The sequence below is a fragment of the Cyanistes caeruleus genome, chromosome 1, assembly GCF_971803275.1.
Source record: "Cyanistes caeruleus chromosome 1, bCyaCae1.hap1.1, whole genome shotgun sequence".
Lineage (NCBI taxonomy): Eukaryota > Metazoa > Chordata > Aves > Passeriformes > Paridae > Cyanistes > Cyanistes caeruleus.
Window position 1 is genome coordinate 1,767,182 of NC_141701.1, and position 27,929 is coordinate 1,795,110.

General features: G+C 50.8%; 1 protein-coding gene across 2 annotated transcripts in view; it reads right to left on the reverse strand.

Moving 5' to 3' along the window:
- Positions 1-27,929, reverse strand: part of ARHGAP39 (Rho GTPase activating protein 39) — a 104,804-nt gene that overhangs the window by 22,882 nt on the left and 53,993 nt on the right. For both annotated transcript variants that reach the window (XM_086876155.1, XM_086876163.1), the window contains exons 2-4: positions 20,799-21,230; positions 10,470-10,550; positions 258-1,659 (exon numbers count right to left, since the gene is read on the reverse strand). In XM_086876155.1, coding sequence (XP_086732281.1) covers positions 258-1,659; positions 10,470-10,550; positions 20,799-21,230 — 1,915 coding nt within the window. The remainder of the gene's footprint in view (positions 1-257; positions 1,660-10,469; positions 10,551-20,798; positions 21,231-27,929) is intronic.

Here is a 27,929-nt window from a genome sequence, read left to right on the forward strand (position 1 = left end):
GAAGGACCACCTTGGCAAGGACCAACTTCCCTGAGGGATGAGCCAGGAATGGGCACTCAGGAATCTCCTGGGAGCTAGATCCAGGATCTGCCCCTCCCACTGAGAAGCCACAGCACAGAGCCGAGGCTGTCATGGCACAGAGGCGCCTGTGCCAAATCCTGCTGTGGGATCACCCCAGGGACCAACCAAGGAGCTCCAACCAGGATTGGCCATGTGGTGAAGACCCCCAAAACCGAAACCATTCCCGTGGGCGTTACCTGAGATGGATGTAGGTAGGGCTCGGGGGAGGCCAGGTTGGTCTGGACAGAGACGCTTTTCTCCAGCAGGATCTGGGGGAAGCCCAGCTTCTCGAAGGTGTTCCTCTTCCAGTGCTTGTTCTCCTGCTGCGCCAACGCCTCGTCCTCGCTGAAGGCTCGCACCACTGGGCCCGGCATGGGCAGCGGGAGCGCTCCGTCACTCTCGTAGCCTGAACCGTCCTTTTGGGAATCCCAGCTGCTCCGTTGCTTCATGTGGTAGTGGGCCTGCTGCGCTTCCCACGCCAGGCGCGCCTGCGCCAGGAACGGCTCCGGGAAGCCCCGCGCCGCCTCCGCCTCGGCTGCCTTGCTCTCCGTCCGGTTCATTGGCGACCTGTTGGGTCCCGGCGTGGCTCGTTCCTCACCCAGCTCGCCCAATGCTTCCCGCTCCCCCGAGCCGTCTGTGGAGGAGGCGTTGGCGTCGTGGTTCACCGAAGGCTTCCGGCTTTTCCTCTTCCTGGTGGAGGGCGAGTAACCGGTGGAGGACAAGGTGTCCTGCTGGCTGGACCACGACATGGAGTCCTCGCCCTGGGCCACCTGGGTGCCCGTGGGGCCAGGGCAGAAGTCGGGTCCCTCCATGCTGCTGTAGTCGCCCGATTTGATCTCCAGGCGTTGGTCCCGCACCAGGCAGGGGCTGTGCTGCAGCGAGTAGGAGCCGCCGATGGGGTTGGGGGAATATTTGTGCCTCAAGCCCGTCTTCATCTTGGGGCTGGAGCCCGACTGCTCCACGTAGACCAACTGCCGGACGTATTCCTTGCCGGCCGGGCTGTACTCCAGGCTCATGAAGCGGTCGGGACACTTCTGCTTGGTGAGCACCAACTGCTGGTAGGGCGAGTTGGAGCCTTGCTTGGGCGACTGAAGGAAAGGGTGAGGCTTCCGGATGGGCGATTTCTGCGGCGAGCCGGCCTTGTAGCTCCCGCTGGCTTCGTACTGCATGTCCACAGGAGGCTCGTCGTAGATGGGAGCCTGGTATTCCATGGGGGGCTCCTCGTAGAGCGGGGGCTCGTAGGCGTAGCGGGGCGACGAGGGCTGGGATTCGCTGGAATGTTTGCGGTGCTGGGCTTGGAGCGGCGAGCAGAAGGAATCGCCCCGGCCCAGCAGCGGCGAGCAGCTGCCCACGTGCTCGGCCCTCTTCAGGAAGGGCGACTGCTTCCTCTCCGGGAAGAAGACGGAGTTGTCGGCATCCGAGGAGAAGGTTTGGAGGTTGGGCGACTGTTGGCCGCCCGAGGGCCGGCGGGAGCGGGAGCCCGGTTGGTTTTCCGGGGTGTAGCCGTTGCCTTGGTGGAGGAGGAAGCTGGGCTCCCGATCCGTCACCTTGATCAGCATCCGCTCCTTGGTGCCGGCGTTCCATCGGAGGGATGAGGTCCTGCGGGGAGAAACATCACGGGGGGAGTGGGTCAGAATTCCACCAGAATTCGGGATGGCTGGTCCCAAACCTCCCAAACTACCGCAGAAAATGAAGGATGGATATTCCCGAGCACCCGAGAGATGGAGATGTGAGGGATTGGGTGGGACTGGGTGGGATTGGATATTGGACAAGGCATGGAGGGACGGGACACGGGGAATGGCTTCCCACTTCCAGAGGGCAGGGTTGGATGGGATAACAGGAAGGAATTTTTAGATGTGGAGTGGAATTCCCAGAGAAGCTGTGGCTGCCCCATTCCTGGATGTGTCCAAGGCCAGGTTGGACGGGACTTGGAGCAACCCGGGATAGCGGAAGGTGTCCCTGCCTGTGGGATTGGATATTGGGAAGAAATTTTCCCGTGAGGGACTCTTCCCTGGCACAGGAGATTTTCATCTCCTCTATCCCTGCTCCAAGTCCTTGGGACACTCAGGAAGAAGAGGAAAGATGGATTTTATGGAGCTGCCCGGCTCTCACAGGAGGGATCCGAGCTGGAATTTACTGTTCCCAAGACACAGGGAAGCACATCCTGTCACCAATCCCACGCTGGAACAGAAGATGCCGGAGGCACCGTCTGCTCTCCCAGATTATCCCTCTCCAATTCTCGTTTGTTCCCAGCCATTTGTCCCCTCCACCCCCCAGGAAAAGGTGGAGTGAGCTCGATCGTTGAGTTTTGAGGGAAAAATTCCCACAAAAACTCACAAACAATTCCCTGCAGGAGGCTCCACAGCCTCTCCTTGTTTGTCCACGACTTTGTCCTCGCTCCAAGGGATTTGGGAATGATTTATGCCTTCCTTTTCCACCTTAGGAAGAGCCTTTGGAACTCCCGGGGACTTGAGCCTCCCACCAACTTCTTGCTGTCAAAAACCTGGACGAGTTTGGGTTCCTCCACCTTGGTTTGATGGATCTCAACCCCTTATGGATCCCTTCCAGAGCCTTAAAATTCCATCCACAACCACAACATCATGGATTGGTGGAATGGTTTGAGTTGGAAAGGGCCTTAAAGCTCATCCAGTTCCCTACCCTGCCATGAGCTGGGACACTTTCCACTATCCTGGGTTGTTCCAAGCCCCTTCCAACCTTGCTTTGCTCCTCAAAAATCTGCTTTTCCTGCTCAAACCATGGACAAAAATCTTGGATGGCTCTTCTGGAAGAGCTGGAGGTCTTTAATCCTCATGAATAACCTGATTTTTATACACAGATCCCAAGAATTGTGAGGAAAGGAAATAGAAGAGCCACAGAGGATTCCCAGTGGAACTGGACTGGAATTTCCTGGGAATCTGTGGCTGCCCCATCCCTGGAAGTGTCCAAGGCCAGGCTGGACAGGGCTTGGAGCAACCTGAGATAGTGGAAGGCGTCCCTGACCATGGAAAGGGGTTGGAATGAGATGATCCAGAAGTTCCCTGCAGAAATCCACGTTTCCACATTTTCCCCACCCCCACCCAACCCCAAATCCCTCCTAAATCCAGGTGTTTTCACTCAAACCAGGTGAAACAACCGCTTAATTCCCAGCTTTGCAGCTGGCATTAATATTCCAGCCCGCGGCATCTGGCAGCGGCGCAGCCGAATAAAAATCCCCAACGGAGCAGCGGCGCTTCCGTCAAATCGCCTCGTCCCGGCCGAGCTTTCAATCCCAAATATTAAATAACGGGAAGCAATATTCCTGAAAGCTACGTGGATTATGGCTAAACCCACCCCCCCACCAAAGAAACCCCATGGAATAAATGGAATTTTCTGCCATCAAAAGGAATCCCAAAAAGGCAATTTTTGTGCTTAAATCACTGCCCACGTGCGGCGCGGCTGCTCCGAGAAATTCAAGGGATGCTGGCATGGGGCATCCAGCAGAAATTCCAAGTATTCCTGTTATTTCTGGCTTGGCACCGGGTTCTCCCTGCTGTTTTCTCCGTGTGGGGAAGATTTTTCCTGCTCTGTACATTTCCATGACAAAACCTCTTCCCAAATCCCTCCGTTATCTCCTATCCAAAAAACCGATTTCTTCAGAAATTTGCATGATTCCCACATAATTTCCATCTGGTTTAGGGCAGGATTTTTCCGTGTTCTCCTGAATCTCCTTCCCTGCTCCAATGCCTCCTCCTTGATCTTCTTCCAAGAAGAAGAATCTTGGGGATTTGACGATGGAAGGGAGAGGAGAAACCTGGATCACTCATCCAGGAATTCCTCTGCTTCCCGATGTTTTTTTGGGAGGGATGTCCCCCCACGCTCCATTTACATATCGTTATTCATGCCGGTGAGAATTTCGACCATCCACAGCTCAAAATTCCTTAAAATCCCACCAAAACAACCAAAAGTACGGATTCCTGATGCCTTTAGTGGAGCTGAGGGGCAGCTCCACTCCGTCGAGGTGAGGGAATAAATCACAGCCAGCTTTAAGTGGAATTATTTCAAAATAATATTTTATTATTTTAAACCAAAATTATTTTGTATTTTGATGGAATGAGGCGGCGACGTGAGGTTTAAAAACAAGAATATTTCCAAAACCGACCCAAACCACACGTTTTTCCAGGATTTCTTTCCCTGCTCCGGCGTTATTTAGACTTTGCAGGTGAAGATTAAAATTTAGAGCCAGGATTAAATGGATTTTCCCCTCCCTGGGAAAGGGAGAAAAAACCCCCCTGATTTCAATAATCCAAATATTGGTTTCCGATGGAACGCATCGAGATTCTCCGGGAAAACCAGAAGATCCCTGGGCACCCCCCATCATCCCGGCTCATCCCAAATTCCCAAATTCCCACCGCTCTTCCTTACCTTCCTCCCCCAGCCGCGGGATTTGGGAGCATCTTCTCCCTCTGCATTCCACCTGAGCTTAAAATTCTGTTTTCCGGGGCTAAACTGGGATGGGAATGAGGGAAGCAGCCCGGCCCCTCTTCCCTCCCAGCTGGGCACCGCCTGCTCCGAGCGCATCCCGCTGGGAAATCCGGGGTCAGGGATGAGCCGGCGGCGGAAAAAAACCTCCCTGTGCCTGGCGCGGTGCCCGGCGCCGCTCCGGCAGCACGGAAACCTCCGTGAAAAAAGCGGGGAAAGGTGAGCAGCGGAGCCTGAAGATGTCCAGGCTTCCACCTGAAGCCTCCTGTGATCCCTCTGCGTTTTTCCAGCTGGGAAAAACATCCTCAGGACAGGAATCCAGCCTCTATAATCATGCAAAAATCTCGTGTTTTATGCTGATTTGTGATTAAATTAAGAGGTAGGAGGAAATCCTAAAATCCTCCATCCTTAAGGTTTTGCTGCTCCTCACCTGCAAGTAGCGCTGTTCCCAAAAATTTACATGGAATTCTACTGAATTCCGTGCATAGAGATATCCCAGGGCTTGGACTGGAATTTTAAATTCTGAATTTTAAAATTTAAAATCTTAAATTCCTGCTCAAGCCCTCGTTTCTCAGTTTTTGTGGGATTTGGGATTCTCACAACCCCACCATGGCCTCTCCAACCCTTCTTCCACACTTCCAATCCCTCTTCCCATCTTTGGGAGCCCGGAAGCGTCACTTCCTCCTTGGAATTCAATTTTTTACCAAGCCTTTTGATTGGCTGGAGCTGATTCCTAGAAAAACCAGAACGAGTGAGGTGAAATCTGTGTAATTTGGGAAATAAAATTTGGGAAGAAGGTGAGTGCCAGGATCGAGTTTTCCCAGGATGATTTGATGGATACAACACAATCCATGGGATATCCGGAAAGGGGAAAATCCAGTTTGGTCCTTCCGGGGGAATTTTGGAGCGACGGGAATGTCGAAGCCCAAAGTCTGTTGACATCAAATATTGGTTTGGTGGATGTCCACGACCCCCTGAAGCTCCTCCGCACACAATTCCCTCCTCCAACTAAAATATTCCCAAAGGATTATACCCATCAAAATACCATTAAAAAAAAAAAATTAATAAAAATTCCTATTATTTTCCCAAAACTCTCAGGGATTGTCCAATCCCTGTCTCCGGATGGCGCTATGGGATCACTTTTAGTTCCAAGCCCTCAACACCAAATCTCTCCATAAAAAATCTCCTGTGTTCTGCTGTGCTCCTGTGGCATCGGCACTAATTAACAACCATGGAAGTTGATCAAGACCAGAGGGAGATAACGAGACATCCCATCCCTCGCCATCCCATTCCCACTGTTTTTCAGGAGAAGCGGGGCCGGCAGGATGGATTTGTCGCCGTTTTCCGGCAGCTGTTTGAACATCGCCTTGGTGGGATGGTCAGGTCAGGATGCTGGAGGTCACGAATCCATAACCAAAGGATTTTATGGGATGTAGATGATGAGGAAACACCAAAATGAACTCGGATGAGCTCCTTTGGGATCAATCCCATCAGGAACCCACCAGGAGGAAGCACAAGACCAACACAAGCGAGCCAGGCACGGACGACACGGGCGCCAAATTCCCAGGAGCCACTGGGAGCTGCTCATCCCAATTAAAGCAATCCCCCAAAAATAGCTTCTTTCCCGAAATCCAAATGTCACTGAAAACAAGAGGAGATCTTTCCAGATTGGAGAGGGAGGAGGGAACGCTGGGAAAGGAGCACAGAAGAGCCTTTATTGTTATGAGGAATCAGCTGGGAAGTACAAAGAGACCAGAAGTGACATTTCCCGAAATAGACGATCAATAGGGAATCTGCTCCCGCTGGCTCCGGGAGCGCGACAAAGAGTTCCAAAAATGGTGATTTTTTTTAGCTCTCGCCTATTCCGAGTGGATTTTGCATTCCCCAGAGCCCATTCCCTCTGCCAAAGCCTTTTCTCCTCTTGGTGCTCTTTTCTCCTCCACCCTGAATCGTTCATCAGTGATGGGACACAGGGAATGGCTTCCCACTTCCAGAGGGCAGTGTTAGGTGGGATTTGGGGAAGGAATTCTTCCCTGTGAGGTGCTGGGTTGGAATTCCCAGAAAAAACTGTGGCTGCTCCATCCTGGAAGTGTCTGAGGCCAGGTTGGATGGGGCTTGGGCAGAAGGCAGCAGGTCCCACCACCGTGGCACTCCCAAGAGCAACCATCAAGCCTCATCCCTTTTTTCCCCAAAAGATGGGATTTTCATCTTGCGGTTCCCCAGGGAATCACCGGTGTCAGTTCTGCTCCTCTTCCTCACTTCCAAGGGAACCAGACAATGGATTGACCTCTAAAAATCAGAAATGGTCACATTTATGAACCTGGCAGTTGGAACCAAGCTTAAAATCTGGTGTGATGGTTCCTCACCTCCTTCCTGGGTTTCTCCAAAGCTCCTGCAAGTCTCTTCCTGAATTTTGGGCCTGGATTTACACAACTCTGCCAAGTTACAGCCACTCCCTGAATCCATGTGGCACTAGGACAAGAAATCCAGATGGAAAAGGGCTGAACGTGGCCAGGGCAGAATTTGGACACTGAAGATTCCCATGGCTGGAGCTGAATCCAGCAATTCCCATGAGAGCCAAAAAGTGAAAACAGCTGAAAAATCAAAAATTTTTGGCAAATCACGGCTGTCTCCCAAAACAGAGGTGGCCCAACCACCACAACCACTTCCTAAACCTCTGCAGGCTTCAATCCACCTCCAAAACCACCTCAGGTGCCTCCACGCGAGGTTCCGTCGAGCTCCCAATGGTGGTGCTGGGATTTTTGGGAGCCAGCCCAAATTCTCTCCCCGTTTCCCCAATTTCTTTGCTATGAAGTGATTCCCGTTGAGCACAAGAAGATTGAAGACCTCTTCCAACATTCCTGGATGTGGAGGTCTGGAAGAAACTGAGGAAGACCAAGCCAAGGATCCCATGCAGGTGAAGCAGCTGCCGTCCTGCTCTCCTAAAACAACCACAGGAGAAGCGGGATTCTCCCTGTTCATGGATTGGACATCCCAACTCCTCACAAAGAGCTGGAACACAACAGGGAACCTTCTCCAGCTCCAAAACCTGGAATGAGGGATTTGCCACAGCTCTGGAGAACTTTGGTGCCATCCTGGCTGTCAGGAGGAGAAATGGAGAAGGAAGTCCTTAATGTTGAAGATTTTTGGTCTAAAAACCAGCTTGAACAGCCTTGGACCTTGTAGCCTTGGATGCAACCATGGGATGAAGAGAGAAATTTGGGATTTCTTCCACAGACAAGCCGATTTCCCGATGGGAAGATTGATTTTGGATTAGCAGAGAGTTCAACTCCCTCAACGGAATGAGGACAGGAACGGCCCCAGGGATCACAAATCCGGAGGGAATGAAGAGGGAAAGGGTTAAGGGCAGAGATGGTGAATGATGGAGTTTGGGATTCCAGGGCTTCCCGAAAAAAGCCTTCCAGGCAGACGGAGCACGACGTCATCCTCTTAATGACACCCACTAATCTTCATTATATTGGAAAAAATTCCCCTGAGGAATTGTTGGCTGGGAGCTCCAAGGAAGTTGGAAAAATCCTTCCCTGCTCCTGAGGATGTTGATGAAGCTCCTGGGGTGATCCAGGGAGCTGAACCCCAGAGCTGCACCCGGAGGTGGTGACAATTCCATGGGTGAGGATCCCCAGCCGAATCCCACGGGATTTCTCAGTCAAGATCCAGCTTCTCTCCACAAGCCACCTTGATCTCACACTTTGTCCCAACATCTGGGACTTCTCCAGCTTCTCTATTCCCGGCCAGAGGGGATGGAGGAAGGCAGGAACCATGACCTGGGTCTCACCACACTTTCCCGTCCACCAGAGAACCATGGATGAGCTGTCTCCCTCTGCCATTTTCCAGAGGAAAACCTCTGGAATTGATGCCAGACTAGAGGAGAAGGTTGGAAAGACCAGCCAAGGCTGTTTGCTTTCAGAACTGATTTTCCAGCTGATGCTGGAACCTCCAGGATCGTTTCACGAATGGGGTTTGGAAGCAGATGGATCTGAGGGAGCTGTGGCTGCTTCAGTTGGGAGCATTTGAGGGCTCATCCCACTCCATGATGGAACTTTGAAGCTCTGGTTGGGTTCCATCCTGCTCCAAATCCGTCATCTCCGTGGTGGCATGAACCCATGGGACATCCAGAGATCCCCCAATCCCTTGGCAACCTTTCCCAAGGTCCTGGAGCATCATCCTTCCCATCCTTGGAATTGTCCCAGTCCAGGTTGGACAGGGCTTGGAGCAACCTGGGATACTGGAAGGTGTCCCTGCCCTTGGAATGGTTTGGGTGGGATTGGATCATCTTTGAGGTCCCACCCAACCCATCCCATGACTCCGTGATTAGCTTTTCCCCTCGTAATTAATCCCATTAACAGGAATTCATCACAAGCTCCGATTCCATCTCGTGGCACTCACAGGGTTAACCCAAAATCCCACCCCACAGAGACTCGTTCTTCCAGAAGGATTCTGGATGTCCACTCACAGCTAATTAAGCAAAGCTGCTAATTAGCTCCTTGGCTGGCGGCGGGCTGGGGGAAGGGTGGCCAGGGCTGTTCCGTGGGTTTTTATGGGATTGGGAAGACGGAGGTGTCTCCGGTGGCAGAGCTGATGCCAACAGCTCACGAGTGCAGTGACACCAAAGCTTCTAATTGCCACCAGCCCAAATCCGCGTTGTCCCTGTCATTGCTCCACATCCCCGTCATCAACAGATCCCACCGGATTCCCACCGCCAATCCCTGTTTTCCAACCAAACAGCTCCGAGATTCCCAAATCTCACTCCTTCCCACTCTTCCTGGGAATTGCATCCACCCAGCTCGCGGGTGGGATCGGGTTGTCCATGGATTCGGGGAGAGCGTTCGGCTGGCGAGGATAAAAAATCCGATTCCATCGCCCTGCTGGTTTTCCCTCCTGGAAAGCTCGGAATTTTTTCCCCTTTCTTCCTTAAGTGGTAATTAATTCAGACGCTTCCCAGGAGGTCACTTGGAGGCAGTGAATTCCGGGGAAAGGTGGGTTGGAAAGTGGCCAGAGCCTCCACGGGGATTTTCCGTGTCTTGGATCGGGATGCAGAAAGCGGCACGCTGGGCTGGCCGGCTTGGAACAGCAGGAAAATGTGCTGGGAAAAAGGATGAGGAACATCCCGCTCTTCCCGGTCTCTGTTTCCGACACAGAAAACAAAGGAAGAGCTGGAGGTGCCTCCACTTATCGCCAATTCCAGAAAATCCAGGAATGCGCGGAAAAAAATGTGCTGGGAGAAGGGATGAGGAGCATCCCGCTCTTCGTGGCCTCCACTTCCAACGTGGAAAACAAAGGAAGAGCTGGAGGTGCCTCCACTCATCCCAAACTCCAGAAAAAAATCCAGGAATTTGGGGTTTATCAGAGCAACCAGGCAGGGAGTGACTCTGTAAATTCACAAAATCCAGCCTTAACCTCATCTTGGATTTTTGGGGGTTTGAAAAGGGCCTGGTGGGGTCCAATGGGGACTTCTGGGGTTCAGTGAGGACTTGGAGGATTCAAGAAGGACTTTCGGGGTTCAATGAGGACATTTTGGGTTGAGTGACGATTTGGGGTTCAAGAAAGACTTTTGGGGGTTCAATGGGGATTTTTGGAGCTCAAGAAGGAATTTTGGGGTTCAGTGAAGATTTGGGGTTCAAGAAGGAATTTTGGAGTTCGATGAGGATTTTTGGGGCTCAGCAAGGACATGGTGGGGTTCAGTGAGAATTTTGGGTTTTCAATGAAGATCTGGGTTCCAAGACAGATTTGGTAGGGTTCAAGAAGGACTTTTGGGGTTCAGTCAGGACTTTTTGGGCTTCCCTGAGGACTTTTGGAGTTCCACAAGGACCTGAAGGCAACACATGAAGGGAAGGGATGAAGACAAGGCTTGGAGAAGTGGGAATAAAACATCAGTGATGTTCACTGCTCCACCCATCCCAACCCCAATCCCGGAGGGAAATTCCAGCTACCTGTAGTGCAGGAGTTGTCCTTCCGCGCTGTAATCCCGATATATGTCGTATTCCTTCTCGAACACTCCGGAAGGCGACGAACTGGAAAACAGGAATGAATGGGGAGTTACCATCAATGTCTCCTCTAGGATTAATGGAGATGAATCCCATCAGGATGGGATCCACCTCTCCTGGATCTGCTCCCGGGACCTGCTTGAGCTTGGAGTCATGGATTTTTTATTTAAAGTTGTTGGCCAGATGATGACCAATCCACCCGTGGCTGTGATCTCCAGGTTCATGATCTCCAACCCTTCAAAGACCAAATTTTCCCTTAAAACATCTGAGCAGATCCTGAATATCTCTTGGTTTCATCCCACGCTTTCCAAGCGCCGCTCCCGATCTTCAACAACCTCGGATGATCAGACCCAATACGAGAAGAAGAAAATCCCCCCCCCCAAAAACCTCTTTTTGCCTCATTTTCATTTAAATCTGAGCCTGCAGAGCTCTTGCTCCCAGAAGATGGAGAAAGTCACACCACCAACCCCCTCCAAGAGACACCACACTTGGAAAAACACGGAAAAAAAAAAACATCTGGAAGCAGGGGATGAAATTTCCCAGCTGATTTTTGGACTTGGTGGGGTTCAGTGAAGACTTGGGAGTTCAAACTTGGGAGTCCAAGAAGAATTTTGTGGGATTCAAGAAGACCTTAAAGTCTCTCCTGTAGGATCAAACCCATTCTTGATCCGTGTTTTTGGCTCCATGCTTTTCCAATGGCCATGAATCCATGTCAAGACCCTCCAACACTTCCCAAAAACCAGGTATTGATCATCATCTTTCCAATATTATCCATCCCCACTGCCAATGAGCACAGAAAAAGGTTTATTTCTGCCTTAACAGCCCTTCCCGGTGGGAATGTGCTCAGAGTTGGTCCCATTTGGAAAACAAAGGGCAAATAATCAGAAAACGTCTGGAGAAATAACTTTATTCCAGAAAAAGACCCCTAAAAATCCCCCCACGTTTCCTCGTTAAGGCTCTCTCCTTAATAAAATTCGGATCAAACGTTGGTTTCGGGAGGAAAAAAAGAGGGAAAAGAAACAAATCTTCCTAATAGGATAAAGCTCCAAAATTTTAGTGGAGCAAGGAGGCAATGAAATTAAGCTTCTGTCAAAGCTCATTTAAATGGGATTTAGCCCTGGAATTATGGCTGTGTGGAATTGCTTAATCCCTTTTTCCTCCCCAGCACGTGTGAATGGATTTCCTCCTCCTCCTCCAGGATTCCTGAGAGAAAGGAATCACCTCTGATCCCAGAGCTGTAGCCAGACCCATGGAATTCAGATGGATCCCCAAATCCATGGTGGAATCCAGATGGATCCCAGATCCATCCCTGGGAGTGTCCCAGGCCAGGTTGGAGCAACCTGGGATAGTGGGAGGTGTCTGTGCCCAGGAACTGGATGGGCTTTAAGGTCCCTTCCAACCGTTCCATGACTCCAGGATTCCAGGAGAGTTCAGGAGTTGTCCAAAGTCATTCCCAATGGATCTGATTCCCAGCACTCCACCCCCCATCCCGTACAGCAGCATCCCTGGGGAAATTCCTGGTGGAAATGTCGGTTTTTCTGTCAAAAAACTCCACTGGAAGCCGGTCACGGACAAAACGGGATCATCAAACGCAACGGACACCGGAATTCCCTGGATGGGATGAACCAAGAGCTCCTCCCACTGCCATTAGCAAGGTCCACACCCTTCCAGGAGGGAATTCCGACTCCTGCAGATCCCAGGTTTCTGTTCCAGGTGCCAGCATCAAGCTCCACGCGCTCCTCCATCCTTTATTTCGGCTGAGCCCGAGGAGGGGCGGTTTTCTCTTGGAGTTTTCCGGAGTTGTCGCTTCCAAGATCTTCCAAATCCACCAGAGCCATGGCTTGGTTTCCATCCATCCAGCATTAATTATCCCCATCCAAACGAACTCCAGGCCACGTCTGATCCATCAGTTCTGATCCATCTCTGACGAGGTTTCTGCGCAGAGTTGACGAACGAGCGAATCCATCCCAGAGATTCCGACTGGCGCGAGCCGGGCAGGGAATCTCGGCAGGATCCGCGGGAGGTCGGAGCAGTGGTTGCACATTCCTGGGAATGGCCGAGCCGGCCGCGCTGGCTTTTCCAGGATGAGCCAAGTTTTTGGGAATCATTAAAAACCACCGGCTGAGGTTCCAGCGTTAACGAGCAGCCTCTGGAATTGGCTGGAGCCCGGGGCAGGATTCCCAGTTAATTCTTGGTTAATATTTAAAAAGCAGCACTGCTGGATTCCGGCTACCCCGGCTTCCCGCGGGCGGGGATGTGACGGAGCGTGGCCCCTACACTTGGCCAATTGTTTTTCCAAGGTTTTTAAGCCAAATCCTTAGGGATTTTGCTCGATTTACAGAATAATTGGATTAAAGGAAGAATTTTACGATGAGGGTGGTGAAACACAGGCGAATCTGTGGCTGCTCCATCCCTGGAATATTCCAGGCTGGATTGGATGGGGCTTGGAGCAACCTGGGAGAGTGGAAGGTGGCCCTGCCCATGGAAGGGGGTGGAACTGGATGGTTTTGAGGTCCTTTCCAACCCAAACCATTCCAGGTTTAAGGTCTTCCCTGGAATCTCCACCCTGACCCTGTTTGTGTCCTCGAGCCACACATTCCCACCCAACCTGGCCTTGGCCAACCTGGAACAACCGGGATAATCTGGAAAGCTCAACCCAAATGAATTCCCAAAGTGGGCGTCAAGGCCTTCCACAAGCACGGGTCTACACTCACTGGATTGCATCCCAGAAATCCCGACGGATAAAATCGCACGCAGCTGATCACAGGAAGCAAAACCAGTTCTAACCAAAAACCTAACCGGTTTGGAAACCTGGTTTTGGTTTTGGAAAAGTCTCCTGAGATCTCCCCAAAATCCTTCTCCATGCAAAGCCAGCCTGGCTCCCTCATTTTCTCCTCACACATGCTATGCTGCATCCTGGTGAGTCCTCACTGGATTCTCCCAGTTTCTTGATAGCCCAAAATGACCTGAGGTTACCCAGTTGTGGTCAAACAAGGATTAAATCTTCCCTGGACTTTCTGAGGTGTCCCCAACTTCCTCACCTGCCCTTGGGATAACACTTCCCAGCATTCCCGAATCCTTGGGCAGCCGCCGGTTTGTCCATCCCGCGGCTACACCTGGCCTTGCTGAGCTTCAGGAAGTTCTTCCCAACCTGTCCTTGATCCATAGGATCCCTCGGAGCTCCAGGAGCTTGTCTGGAGACGGGAGTGGCTGCACAGATTATTGATAAGGATATGGATCGGGAGAGGAGCCAGGATCAGCCTGGGAGGAGCCAAACATCGGGAATGAACCTTCAATCACCACCCTCCGAGCCGGATGATCCGGTTTTTATCCATCAAATCGTCTCCCTGTCTGGATAAGGGATACATCCAAAGGCATTCCGGGACACTTTGAAGTCAATTTTCCATGAATAAAGATGATTTTCCATGAATAAAGATGATTTTCCATTAATAAGTGTGATTTTCCACTAATAAAGGTGATTTTCCACAAATAAATGTGATTTTTCAATAATTAAGGTGATTTTTCCAATAAAAAGGATGATTTTCCAATGAAAAAGGTGATTTTCCATGAATAAAGATGATTTTCTATGAATAAGTGTGATTTTCCATGAATAAGTGTGATTTTCCAATGAAAAAGATGATTTTCCATTAATAAAGGTAGTTTTCCACTAATAAAGGTGATTTTCCACAAATAAAAGTGATTTTCCAATAATTAAGGTGATTTTTCCAATAAAGGGCGATTTTCCAATAATTAAAGTGATTTTCCATAAAGATGATTTTCCATGAATAAAGATAATTTTCCATTAATAAGTGTGATTTTGCAATGAAAAAGATGATTTTCCACTAATAAAGGTAGTTTTCCATTAATAAAGGTGATTTTCCACAAATAAAGATGATTTTCCATTAATAAGTGTGATTTTTCCAATGAAAAAGGTGATTTTCCCACTAATAAAGGTGATTTTCCATTAACCAAGATGCTTTTATACCAATAAAGTTGATTTTCCCTTAATTTTCCCTAAACCACAGCTTACAAAGCCTCCAGCACGAACACAAATTTACGCCTGGCACCTTTATCCCGAGAATCTCTGGCAAAACAACAAAACCTAACGAATTTTTTTTAAAAAAATCAATAAATCCAGCAGTTTGGGTGTTTTTTTTCGGGAACAGGAAGTGGCACCATTCCCCAGCTCTTGGAAAATCAGGGAAAGTGAGCGGCCTGAAATAGCTCAGCTCCATGGCAAAAGCCAGGAATAGAAATGAAATCCCAGCTCCAAATCCTCCGGCTTTAATCGCTGCCCTTCATACTCTTAATTACAGCCCCCGCTTCCGATAAAACTTCAAAGATGGTTTTCTTTGGAATTACGCAACAGGAATTTCGGGGCGGCCGCCGACGCAAGCGCTCGGAGGACTTAGGCAAATATCCGCCTAATCCGGAGCTGCGTTTCGCAACGGGAAGCAGGGAATTCAAGGAAAGGATATTAAAAACCTTCAGGCCCCAATTTCCATCCCGGCTCGGAGCAAGAAATGCTGGATACGAGTGTTTTTTTGTTTTTTCCTGGGAAATATTTGAGGATGGAAGGAGGGGAGTTCGATCTTGTTTGGGTTATGCCGGGAATGTGTTTTCCACCGGTTATCCCCAAATATTTCCTCGGACGGTTCATCCCCCGCCGCCGCCAGGAGCTTCATGATCTCAATAAAAACTCAAGGATCACAGCGAGGACTTGAATTAAGGAGCCAGGAGAAAGAATTTAAGGATGTTGGAAGTCTTTTCCGACCTTAACAATTCCATGGAAAACTCACCCGGATGAGTGGGATGAGACCCGGCACTGTTGGAGCAACCCCAGTGCTGGAAAAGGGGAAAGGAAGTTGAAATCAAAGGAATTTTGGAGTAGGAAAACCTCCCGTGGGGGGAAATCAGATCTTGGAATAAATTTGGGAATGCTGGGAGATCCTATCAAAGAATTCCATCATGCTCCCACAATGCCCCATCCCTGGAAATGTCCAAGGCCAGGTTTGGAAAAACCCAAACCGTTGGAAGGGATCTCAAAGACCACGGAATTCCGACACCTTTGCCACGGACAGGGACATCCAACGTCACTCGGAGCTGGATTTTTGGGTGGGAATAAGCCAAAAACAGGGATAAAACACCACAAAAAACCTGAATTTGGGATCCTTCCCAACCTCCTGCCTCAGGGTTTGGGAAATTGAGGATCTCGTGGAACCAGGGGAAGAGGCAGAAGAAAAGGAATTTTCTGGTGATCCTTAAATTAAAAATACCTTCGGGACAACTCAGATGGGATGGATTCAGCTTCTCATGGATTCCGGGAGAGTGGGAAGTGGAGATAATTCCAAGTCCCGAGGACAGGAATCCTTGGATTGTGCAAGGTGTGTCCAACAGAGGTGAAAACGGGGGAAAAAAGCAAACACCGGAATGGAATTCCCAGAAAAACTGTGGCTGCCTGGAAATGTCCAAGGCCAGATTGGATGGAGCTCGGAGCAACCCAGGATAGGGGAAGTCATCCCAGGGGAATGGAATTGGGAAATGCAGGAATTTGTTGCCACAGGCAGCAAATAAAGGGGAGAAAAAAAAAAACTAATCTGAACTTCAAGAATTCAAAGAATTCCCTCCAACATTCTGGAAGGAACATTCCCTTCCAGAGGTGGATTCAGGGATTGGGATTCCTCAGAGCCTGCTCCAAGGGCAGGAAGAGCCCGTGGTGGTTTTCCTGGCCACCGGAAGCGGGGGGACATCCGTGTCCCGACCTCCTGCTCTGCCCATCCACCTCATGGATAGAACATTGGGAAGAGAAGGATTTCCAGTGGAATGCCGTGGTCTGGGAATGGGATGAAGTTCCCACAGTGCCGGGGACTGGAAAGATGGAGAAATTCCAGACCATCCTCTTTGTTGTTAAGGGACTCCAGTATGGGAGCAAAAACTTCATCAAATCACAGAAATTCCATGGAAATTTCATGGAAAACTTCATCAAATGCTCAAACCCATGGTTTGGGTTGGAAGGGAAAATCCCTCTCACAGGTTGCTCCAACTGGCCTTGGAAAATTCCAGGGATGGGGCAGCCACAGCTCCTCTGGGAATTCCATTCCAGGACCTCACCACCTGCCCAGGGAGGAATTCCTTCCCAATATCCCATCTATCCCTGCCCTATTCCAGTTTAAAGTCATTCCCTGTGTCCCGTCCCTCCATCCCTTGTCCCAAGTCCCTCTCCAGCTCTCCTGGAGCCCCTTCAGGCACTGGAAGGAGCTCCAAGGTTTCCTTGGATCCTTCTCCAGGTGCACATTCCCAGCTCTCCCGAGTTCCTCTTAGCTCCTCACACCAGTCCAGCCGGGAAAATCCAACATTTGGGTGACGAAAGGTCGGGAATTCCAAGCCTTAAGCTCCTGCTGGAGGCAGGACATGGGGAAGGAAGGATCCTTGAGGATCCTCTCAGTGCCACGATCCTTCCGCGCCGTTTTCCGGAGCGACTCCAAGTCCCTGATTTCTCTTCCTTCTCGGAGGAAGGCTGGGAATCCCTGCCAGGACCTGGAAAACCCTCGGGCAGCAGATGCTGCGGAGATTTATGTCATTGATCCACCTGTTTTCCGAACCCAGGCACGGCAGGCTCTTCCCACAGCCTTCCAGGAAAGGAAATAAATGGAGAGAATTCCAAGGAAAAATCGTGGGACACTCAAATTGGGTATTTTAGAGCTTTGAGGCATCTCTTATTCCACAAACCTGCTTTTTTTGGGATTTTTTGGAGTCAGAAAATGGCTGCTGGTTGTAAGGGGGGGGTGTTTTTGATCCCAGAGAGCTCCAGAAGACGCATATTCCACGGACTGGATTTTGAGAGAATTCCCCTTGGATATTCCAGTCCAGCCACACTAAATCCAGGAAGATTTCAGAACTGGGAGGTGCAAAAAAAAAAAAAGGTGGGAATTCTGAGGAATAACTTGGGCACAATTTCCCAGCAGATGGAATTTGGGTGAAGACCCCTCACATTCCAAGATTCCTGCATTTTGATCCAAGGAAAACACTCCTGATGGTCAAAAATCCACTTCCTCGTCCTTCAAGCTTCCACTTGGAGTTCCTCCTTGGAGAAGCAGTGGCAGAGCCGAGTTTTCCATGGAAAAGTCTTCTTGTTCCCCTGCCTGACACCTTCCCCAAGGATTTCAAGCCAATAACCTCAGACGTTTCCCGACGGTGTGGAAAATCCCAGTGACCTGACACAAAATCCGGCCGACGTTCCCGCTCCGAGATTTCACGGCTGTCAAGTCACGCTCCGGAGAAAAGCCACCACTTTAAGAAAAGCGTGGAAAACTCCAGGAAAACGCTGGAAAATCCCTCTGGGAATGCTCTGCTGACCACCGAGACAAGGCTGCTGTTGAGATCCCAGGGTTGATTCCCGAGCTGGATCTGGCTGCTAATTAAAATAAATCCCACCTCACCATGGAAGCGTGAGGTGATTCCGATGGGATCCAGGTGCTTGGCAAGGATTCCAGGGGCTGACGCATCCCTGACCTGCACGGGTGGGATGGAACATCCCCATGGATGTGAGGAATGGATTGGGAGCAACCTCCAGCATCTCCAGCCAAACCTGGAGATGCGCTGGTTCCTTAATTTTAAGAGAAGCTCCGGGTGTGAATTCCGATAAAAACTGTCCCACTTCTCCCGAATTCCCTTTTCCAACCAGATGAGCTGAGCTTATCCAGAAATATTTAAATAAGATTTCATGGGATAAAAGCTGGGAGGTTCCACCAGGGAACCTCCGGTGCTGCTTCCCAGATTCTTCTGTGAGAAACGCAACCGAGATCTGGGAAAGCACTCATGGAATCATGGAATGGCTGGGGTTGGAAGGGACCTTCAAGATAATGGAATTCCACAGGGAGACCCTTCGGCTATCCCAGGTTGCTCCAAGCCCTGTCCAACCTGGCCTTGGACGCTTCCTGGGATGGGGAAAATGTGGGAATGGAGTTTTCTTTTTCCAGCCAGGACATGAGGATCAATCCATGGTTTGGCTGAGCCAACAGGACTCATCCCTGTCACTTCCAGGGATGCAGGTGGAAATTCCAGTCAGCAGGAATTTCTGCTCCCTCTAGTGGCATCCAAACTTTTAAAAATTTTTATTAAATTTTTAACGCTCCAAAACCCGGGATCTGCTCAATCCCAATCTCTGGAACGGCCAAGACCTGGAATTCCTGGAGATTTGAGGACACACAACCTCCCATCGGCCAAACCCAGCCCAGGGCTGAATTCCTTTTCTCTTCTAAGAAATTTCTAGGGATTAAACCTTTTTATTTGAGAGTCCAGTCCTCCTCCCACCTGATCCAGAAGATTTGCATCCCATAATGGGAATGGAAACGTGTGGGTGGAGGACACCAAGGTTTGGTGACCTGGAATGTCCGTGCTGGGTCTGATGTGGGAATCCCCCCAGAGAGCTGCTGATCCCACCTCGGGAATGATCTTTTTTTCCAGGAAACTCCTGATCTCACCTCGGGAATGATCCTTTCCCCAGGAAACTCCTGATCCCACCTCGGGAATGATCCTTTCCTCAGGGAGCTACTGATCCCACCCCTGCTCTTGCAGCAAATCCCAGGGAATTTAAAATCCATCCCCTGATCCTTGTTAATCCATTTGGGAATGGGATCCTGCTCCATCAGCACCTCCTGGGATCATTTCCCACCAGGAAAGGGGGAATTCTGCCCCTCTGCCCCGCTCGGGTGAGGCCCCACCTGGAATTCTGCATCCAGCTCCAGGATCCAAAGGCAGAGGGATCTGGAGCTGATGGAGCAATTCCAGAGGAGGCCATGGAAATACTCCAAGGGTTGGAGCCCCTCTGCTCTGCAGCCAGGCTGGGAGAGCTGGGAATGTCCAGCCTGGAACAGGGAAGGATCCAGGGAGACCTCAGAGCCTCTTCCAGTGCCTAAAGGGGCTCCAGAAGAGCTGGAGAGGAACTTGGGATAAGGGATGGAGGGACAGGACACAGGGAATGGCTTCCCACTGCCAGAGGGCAGGGATAGATGGGATATTGGGAAGAAATTCTTCCCTTTGAGGGGCTGGAATGGAATTCCCAGAGAATCTGTGATTGCCCCATCCCTGGAAATGTCCCAGGCCAGGTTGGATGGGGCTTGGAGCAGCCTGGGATGGGGGAAGGTGTCCCTGCCCATGGGAAAGGATGGAATTCCATGATTTTTAAGGCCTTTTCCAACCAAAACCATTCCATGATTCCGTGACTCTGTAATTCCATGGCTGATTCCACCTGCAGTGAACAACCCCAAACCCATTTCCCTTCCCCAAATCCCCCTGCCCCACAAGGACCCCCCCATTCCCAGGCTCAGAGATTCCACCAGAGCCTCTTCCAGGACCTCGGGAAGGTGGAACCTCCCCCGAGGTGCGGAGCCGAGGCCGCCTCTGATGTCCCACATGAAAGCACTTGCTGAGCCGGGAATTCCTGCTCCCATCCAGCCGCAGTTTCTGGGAGCAGGAGTTGGGAACGGGAATTCCACCCCTGCTTGGTCTCCTCAACTTGGTCGGGTCCTTAACGTGGTCAAAAGCATCAATTAAGAGAAGACAAATGTATTAATTAATGACCGACCTCAGGTCGCCCAGAAAAGCTGTGGCTGCTCCATGCCTGGAACTGTCCCAGGTCAGGCTGGGATGGTGGGAGGTGTCCCTGCCCACAGCAGGAGGTGGAAAAAGATGGATTTTAAGGCTCCTTTCCAAGCCAAACCATTCCAAGATTCCATGATTTGCAGCTTTCAAGCCATAAAAGACGGAATGACGGGAGAGGAGCAACACAAACGTCTCCGAACGTTGTCCTTGGGAATTGAGCACTGACTCCCTTCTCCTTCCCGAGGGAAATTATCCCTGCCAGGAGCTCCCCAGACCTGTGGGACAAGCCGTGGTTGTGGCATGAATCATCCCAACTCATCAGCTCAGGGAGATTTTATCCAGGAAAATAATTTAAAACCACGTCGGGCTTTAAACCCCAATTTCCAATCCTAAAAACGAATTTCAGAGGACGAGAAATTATTCCTTTAAGGAAACTTCCTGCAGGGAACATCTAAATTATCCCTAAGGTGGAGAAAACACCTTTTCCTGACGTTTTTCCCTCTTCCTCCTCGTTTTTTGGAGAACCCAGCTTGGTGGAGACCCACCGAGGCTCGAGCTGGAGGAACCATCCACAAAATATCTTTGCCCAAGATCCGCAGCATGCGGGTTGCTCTTGGAGACCACCAGGACTGGGAATTCCCGATTTTTCCCCCCCACCCATCCCACCTTTACCTTTCCGTTTCCTCCTTCACCACGGAATACTGGCTGGACTGGCGGCTCGACCGCTGCTCCTGCACCTTCTCGTTGCCTTCCAGCTCCTGCTCCAAGGACGAGCTAGTGCTTCCCTCCCTGCTGACATTGCTGCTCCTGCCGGGGCTGTTTTCCGTGGAAGCCCGCGGCGACTCCGTGTTCTGCTTCAGCGTCTGCAGCTTGGCCAGCGGGATGATGTCGCAGTTCTGGGGACGGTGCCACACCGTCCTCTGCGTGGTGGCATTGTAGTAGTAGAAGCGGGAGGTGTTGGGGTCGAAGAGCTCCCACCACTGGTTCTCATTGGTGCGTTTGATCCGCACGCCGGCGGGGGGGTCCCACACGCACTCCCCCGTGATCAGGTTGGCGTACATGCGCTCCCGGGTCCGAGGCTCGATGATTTCCACCCATTCCAACCTGGGAAAGGACAAGGAGAGAAGGGAAACGTCAACCGAGCCATCTCGGAAGGTCGCCCAAGCCACCCAATGATTCTGTGATTTGATGTGAGCACGGGACGGAGAAGAGCGACTTCTCAACTCTTCCTTCCATCCTCACCAAGTCTCCTGTTCCCAAGATTTGATGATTCCCACCCATTCCAGCCTGGAAAAGAACATGGAGAGAGGGAAAATTCAACCAAGGTCCTTCCCAACCCCAACAACTCCATGATTCCGTGATTTGACACCAGCACGGGATGGAGAAGAACCATTTCTCAACTCTTCCTTCCACCCCCACCGAGTCTCCCGTTCCCAAGATTTGATGATTCCCACCCATTCCAGCCTGGAAAAGAACAAGGAGAGAGGGAAAATTCAACCAAGGTCCCTCCCAACCCCAACCATCCAATGGTTCTGTGATCAACACTCGCAGCGAGCGTGGGATGAAGACTTCACAACTCTTTCTTCTACCCCATTGAGCTGCACAGAATTATTGACACAAAACAGAGAATTTTCCAAAGGGTTTCCAAGCAATCCCAGATTTTCAGCTCCCAGGGAAACCCAACAAGTCTGCAAAACACACGCCCTGTGTTGGAGCACCAAAATGTCCACCTGGGATCACGGCGTCCAGCCCGAACCCTTGAAGACCCGTGGATCAAAGCACATTCCATGAGGGAATGGGAAGGACTGGTTGGAATCACCAACCTGCAGATGAATTTCTCCTGCATGACCACCCTGCAGCCCGGCGCTGCCGCCCACATCACCAAACCCGGCAGCACTTCCCAGAAAAAACTCCAGAATGATGGAGTCCACCTCCCCAGGTCCAGCTGGAGCAGCGCAGCTCCCCGGAACTCTGAAGATCCCAAACCCTCTTCCCTCTGTCCCGATTCCGACACTGGGAAAAGGCGTTGGCTCTGTGGGTACCAGCTCTGGCACCATCCCAAAACCACCGGTCCCAACACACCTGGGCTGGGTGACGACCACGGGCGCCACCAACACCGAAACCTGATGGTGGCGGGGATGGAGATGGTGAGGGCTGAACGGGCCCAACCGTGTCCTGGCCTCCATGGGAAGGGATGGAATGGGATGGAATGGGATGGAATGGGAAGGGATGGTCCCATGGGCAGGGACACCTTCCCCCATCCCAGGCTGCTCCAAGCCCCGTCCAACCTGGTCTTGGATAATTCCAGGGATCCAGAGGCAGCCACAGATTCTCTGGGAATTCCATCCCAGCACCTCCCCACTCTCACAGGGGAAGAATTCCTTCCCAATATCCCATCTATCCCTGCTCTCTGGCAATGGGAAGCCATTCCCTGTGTCCTGTCCCTCCATCCCTTGTGCCAAGTCCCTCTCCAGCTCTCCTGGAGCCCCTTTAGGCACCAGAAGAGGCTCTGAGGTCTCCCAGGATCCTTCCCTTCTCCAGGCTGGACATTCCCAGCTCTCCCAGGCTGGCTCCAGCCCTTGGAGCTTCTCCGTGGCCTCCTCTGGATCTGCTCCAGCAGCTCCAGGTCCTTCTGCTGTTGGATGTAATATTCCAGGTGAGATCTCACCTGAGCGGGGCAGAGGGGAAGAATTCCCCTTTTCCCGCTGTCCACACTGTGGGATGTGCCCAGAACATGGGGAATTTCCAGGACCAGAGCACATGGATGCATCCTGTGGAGATCCTCATCCACCAACACCCCCAAATCCCCCAAATTCCCCCTCCCCAGTGCTGCTCTCCATCCTGTTCCCCCATCTGCGTTCTCCTGGAATTTCGCTGACCCCCTCACTCAGAAACACAACAAAAGGGATTTTTGGGATCATCCAGCAGCAAACGGGAGCTTAGAAATTCCAAAGAGGATTAAAAGAAGTCGCAATCCTAAGAAACAGAGAATTCCACCCCAAACGCTGCACTTGTCACCTCTGGATAATCCAGAGGGTACCTGAGATGTTCCGGGATCCGCGTCTTTATTCAAATTCCTCTTTTTTGCGTGGGTTTATGTAAAAAAAAAAAAAATTGAAGGAATTTAATGAAATTATTTGGGATTTATCCCCGCCTGCTTTTCCAAGGCTTTTAAGGAACGTCTAGAAATAGATGAGGAGGAATAAAAAGCTAAGTGAGGCTTATCAAGGAAGGTGCCACTTAAAGCTGACACATCCAGGGAGTTAGACAATAACGGATCACATGGATCGCATCCCGACGCCTTTCCCTGGGAATGAATCCCCGGAGGCTCTTCCGAAATGCCCAATTTGAAAGAAAAGAAGTCTCTGGAGGGGGGTCCGAGATGTCAGCCTGGCCCTGAGCCCTCAGCTCATTTTCCAACGGGATTTAAACCTCTGGGTGGAAAAAAGAGTGGGATTTTCAGGGTGTGGGCTCCCAGCTTGGATCAAACCCCCCTAAAGGGTGAAAAAGTTTTCAACTCCTCTTGGAAAACGGAGGAAAATCCATGATTAAGCTTTTCCATGTAGAAGAGAGACTAAAAGCAGTGGGAGGTGAGTCGATCCTAAATCATGGCTCGTTTCATTCTGTAAAACTCAGATCCAATCTGGCATGGAGCGGCCACTGGAAGCCACTTCCAGATTTGGAGAACCGGGATTGGCCAAAGAACCAGCCAAGGTGGCCAGCGGCACCAGTGGGATCCTGGAGTTGGAAGAAGATTTCAGGTGGAGTCTCACCTGAGCAGGGCAGAGGAGAAGAATTCCCTCCTTTCCTGCTCTCCACTGGGAATTTCTGGGATGTGGCCACACACAGCCAGGTGAAATCCCATTTTTTGTCAGTTCCTGAGGACAGGACGGAACATCCAGCAAAATCAGAGCTCAGGACGCAGGCGGATGCTCCGGCAGCTCCTGGCCTCGATCCGTTAACCACACAAACACCGGGAGCTGTGCAGTCTGGAAGAATCCAGAAAAGAATCCTGCAATTCTGCATTCCCTGCTGGAAAAAAACCTATGCCAGGACAGTGGGAGAAGGCTGAGCCCTCTGCTCCGTCCTGAATCCGCGACAACTCCAGCGACGGAAAAGCGCTGACCCTAAAGCCACCTCAGGGAAAAACCAACTCCTCCATCAACACGAATCCGCGGCCGCTGCTCGTTCCTTTCCAATTAAATAAAAAGAGGGAAAAACCCAGCTCCGGGAGGCAGGAGCCGTCGGATCCGGGCGTTCACGCGGCGCTGCTTTGACGGAGAAGGGATGTGACTCCCTGGGCAATGTCGGGAGAAGGTTCAAGGGCGGTCGAAGCGAAGAGGAGATGTCAGCAGGAATATTACGGGATGGTTGGGAGGATTGTGGAGTCATGGAATGGTTTGGAAGAGAACTAAAGGTTATGGAATTCCATGGGTAGGGATGCCTTCCCACTATCCCAGGTTGCTCCAAGCCCTGTCCAACCCAGCCTTGGACAATTTCAGGGATGGGGCAGCCATAACTTCTCTGGGAACTCCATTCCAGCTCCTCACCACCCTCTCAGGGAAGAATTCCTTCCCAAATTCCCATCTAAACCTCCCCATTTTTAATTCCAAACCCTTCCCCCTCATCCTTGTTCCTCTGAAAACCCGAAGCCTCAACTCTGGATAAAGCTGATCCAGCTTGAACTTAATTTCCCTCTTTTTGGACGGTTCAGGAATTTAAAACAACTCCGCAAAATTTTTCCCTCCAGGTCTTTGCTTGGAGCTGCTCCTTTCTGACCAAAACCCCAGGAATCCATGTGGAAATCTGACCCCAGTCCTCTCTGATCCCAAAAAACGCCTGCTCAGCCGTTTTTCCCTCTGCAGCGATCACTAAATTCCAGATTATTTTAGGTGTGGAACACTGGGAAATTTAAACTCATCCTAAGCCAGGTCTGCTCATGGAGTTAATCCCGGAGCCAGGAGTGACACCGAGGTGACACCGAGGTGACACCGAGGTGACACCAAGGGAGGGGTCAAGTCCCAGGTGGCTCTGAGGCCAAATTAACCTCAGTGACACAAATTCCAGCTCCTTAAAACCCAGCTTAAACCCAGGCTGGAGTGGGATTGCAGCAGGTCCAGTGGAAGGTCAGGCTTGATGACCTCCAAAAGCCCTTCCCAACCCAACCCATTTGATGTTTCCATGATCCTATAAAACTTTAATGACCTTATTACCATGAAAATTAAAAAAAAACCCCATTATCCCACAAATTGTGGCCGGTTCCTCCAAAACATCAACGCAAGGAGGTTTTTTTTGTCAGGAAAAGCATCTCCAAAGGCTGATCCAACAGGAAAAACCTCTGGATGTTGATGATGATGGAGAGTTTTGTCCCTGCCTTGCTCAGCAGTTTCCCGGCTGGTGACTCCCGGGAACAGGCGTCAGATCGATCCCTGAGCAATGAAATAAATCCATAAAGGGCTGAGCAGAAATCTGGGAGCTGATCCAGCTCCTGTGAGAGCTAGGATGGGAAAAAATCCAGGGCTGGGAATGCAGAGATGGGAGAAATTCCAAGGATGGAGATGTCGAGGTATTTAAAAAAGGAGGGGGGATCATTAATTAAGGGAAAATCATCTTAATTAGAGATGCCCCATCCCCTTTGGGGCAGCCACAGCTTCTCTGGGAATTCCATTCCAGGGTCTCACCACCCTCACAGGGAAAAATTCCTTCCTGATGGGAGAAGTCTGGGAATGATGATTCCCAATTTAACACCATTGAACCGTCAAGTTTCACGGAACCATGGAATGGTTTGGGTGGGAAGGGACCTTAAAACTCATATGGATGTGGGTGGTGACACCTTCCCCCACCCCAGGTTGCTCCAACCTGCACTTGGACACTTCCAGGGATGGGGCAGCCACAGCTTTTCCAGGAATTCCATTCCAGGCCCTCACCAACTGTCACCGTAACCAAATTCCTTCCCAATATCCAACTGAATCTCCCCATTTTTAGCTTCAAATTCCCAACCTTGACATGAGCAGATCCTTTCTCTTTCCACCAGCATTCCAAGGACTTTGAGGGTCCTTTTTCCTGCTCCGTGGGGGGGTTTGAAGGCATCTCAAGACCTTTTGTTCAAGCCCGCACTGTCCCCACGAATTCCTTTGCCGTTGACCGCAACGATTGGAAAACCATCGGATATTTAATTGTCCTGAGGGAATTTAAGAGCTAAAAACGAGTGGTAGGACCCCCAGGATCATTTATTTATCCACAGACCACCAGAGATCCAAATCTGGGACATTCCTGCTTGTCTGGAAGAGGCGGAATGCAGGGATAACGTGGCCTGACGGATCCGATGGCGTCAGAGCTCAACTTCCCGCTTTGATTTGCTGGAGATACAAAACCCCGGGATTTGCAACTCGGGAATGATTTGCACTCCAAATGACACCCCTGGAGTAATTCCTGGCCCCGGTTAAACCGGGATAACGCGTCCTGGGATGTGCCACGGCTTGGAATGCGCTCTGGGAAAGCTCCAGGCGCGCTCCAGGCTGGCCAAGCTCTTCCTCAGCACTTTTGGGAGCCAAACCGTGGAGGAGGAATTTTTTGCATTGGGATGAAGCTCCCGGATTTCTCTGCCAGCTTGGAATTGCAGCTCCTGCCAGCTCCTTCCTGAAGGAATAAATCTCTGGATAATTTTAAATATCGATCTTACGATGGATCTAGGAATTTAGGAGGCCTCACTTGGGCTTTGGTGCTCGAGTGACTGAAGGTGGCTACAAATGGAATTCATGGAATTACGTCTTCCCTGAGTCTGGGCAAGCTGTGAGGAAATCCATGGAAAATGAGTGTTTCCATTCGCTGATTCCGCTGGAGAATCAGGAGATGGAGCCCAAGAGGGAATCTGATGTTCCCCAGCGTTGGATCAAGCACCATCCAAAGGCTCCAAAACCGTGATGTTCTACAAAATCCAAAACCCTATCTCTGCTGCAAATTCCCTGATTCCACTGGGAATCAAAATCCCCGAGATTCGGGATGAGATTGAGCCCCACAAATCATGGAATGGTTCGGGTTGGAAGACACCTTCAAGACCATCTCGCTCAACCCCATTCCATGAGCAGGGACACCTTCTACTATCCCAGGTTGCTCCAATCCTTTTCCAATTTGCCCTTGGACACTTCCAGAGATGGGACAACCTCAACTTCTCTGGGAAGTTCCACAAATCCCACCCTCAGAGGAAAAGAATTCCCAAAGAAGCCTTAAAAACAACCAAATACTTTTTCAGAAGAGTGAAAATTCCATTTTCCCGTTATTCCTAAAAAGCACAGTGAAGAAGAGGAGCAGGGAATGATTCCATGCCTTTTTTCCACCCACCCCCCCCCCTTTAATTGGTTGCTAAAAGACAACTCCAGGAAATGACTTTCCATAGCTCCTAATTAAGCCGTGGAATTCGGCAACGCAGCCAAATCCCATAAATAGGTTCAAAGGAGAATTAGACAAGTTCAAGGAGGACAAGAGCTTTTAAATGGGATATTCCAAGGTTAGGAAATCCCCAGGAGCAGGGAAGGATCACCCTGCTCTGCCCTGAGTGGTTTTCCCCTTTTTTGGAGGAATTTTTGCTGTGGAGAACGGAACGAAGCCACAGAAAACATTCCTACCCCTCCCATCTCCCACCATCCGCTTTGCATCCGTGTCTTTGGCATCGTCCCATCCCTTCCGGCCTGGAGGACACAGGGATAAGACTCCCCAAAAAAAAAAACCCCGGAGGCTTTCAAAGAGCAGCTTCAGAAAAGGGAAAGGACGGATTTTTTTTCCCCGTCTTATCAGAGCGTGTGC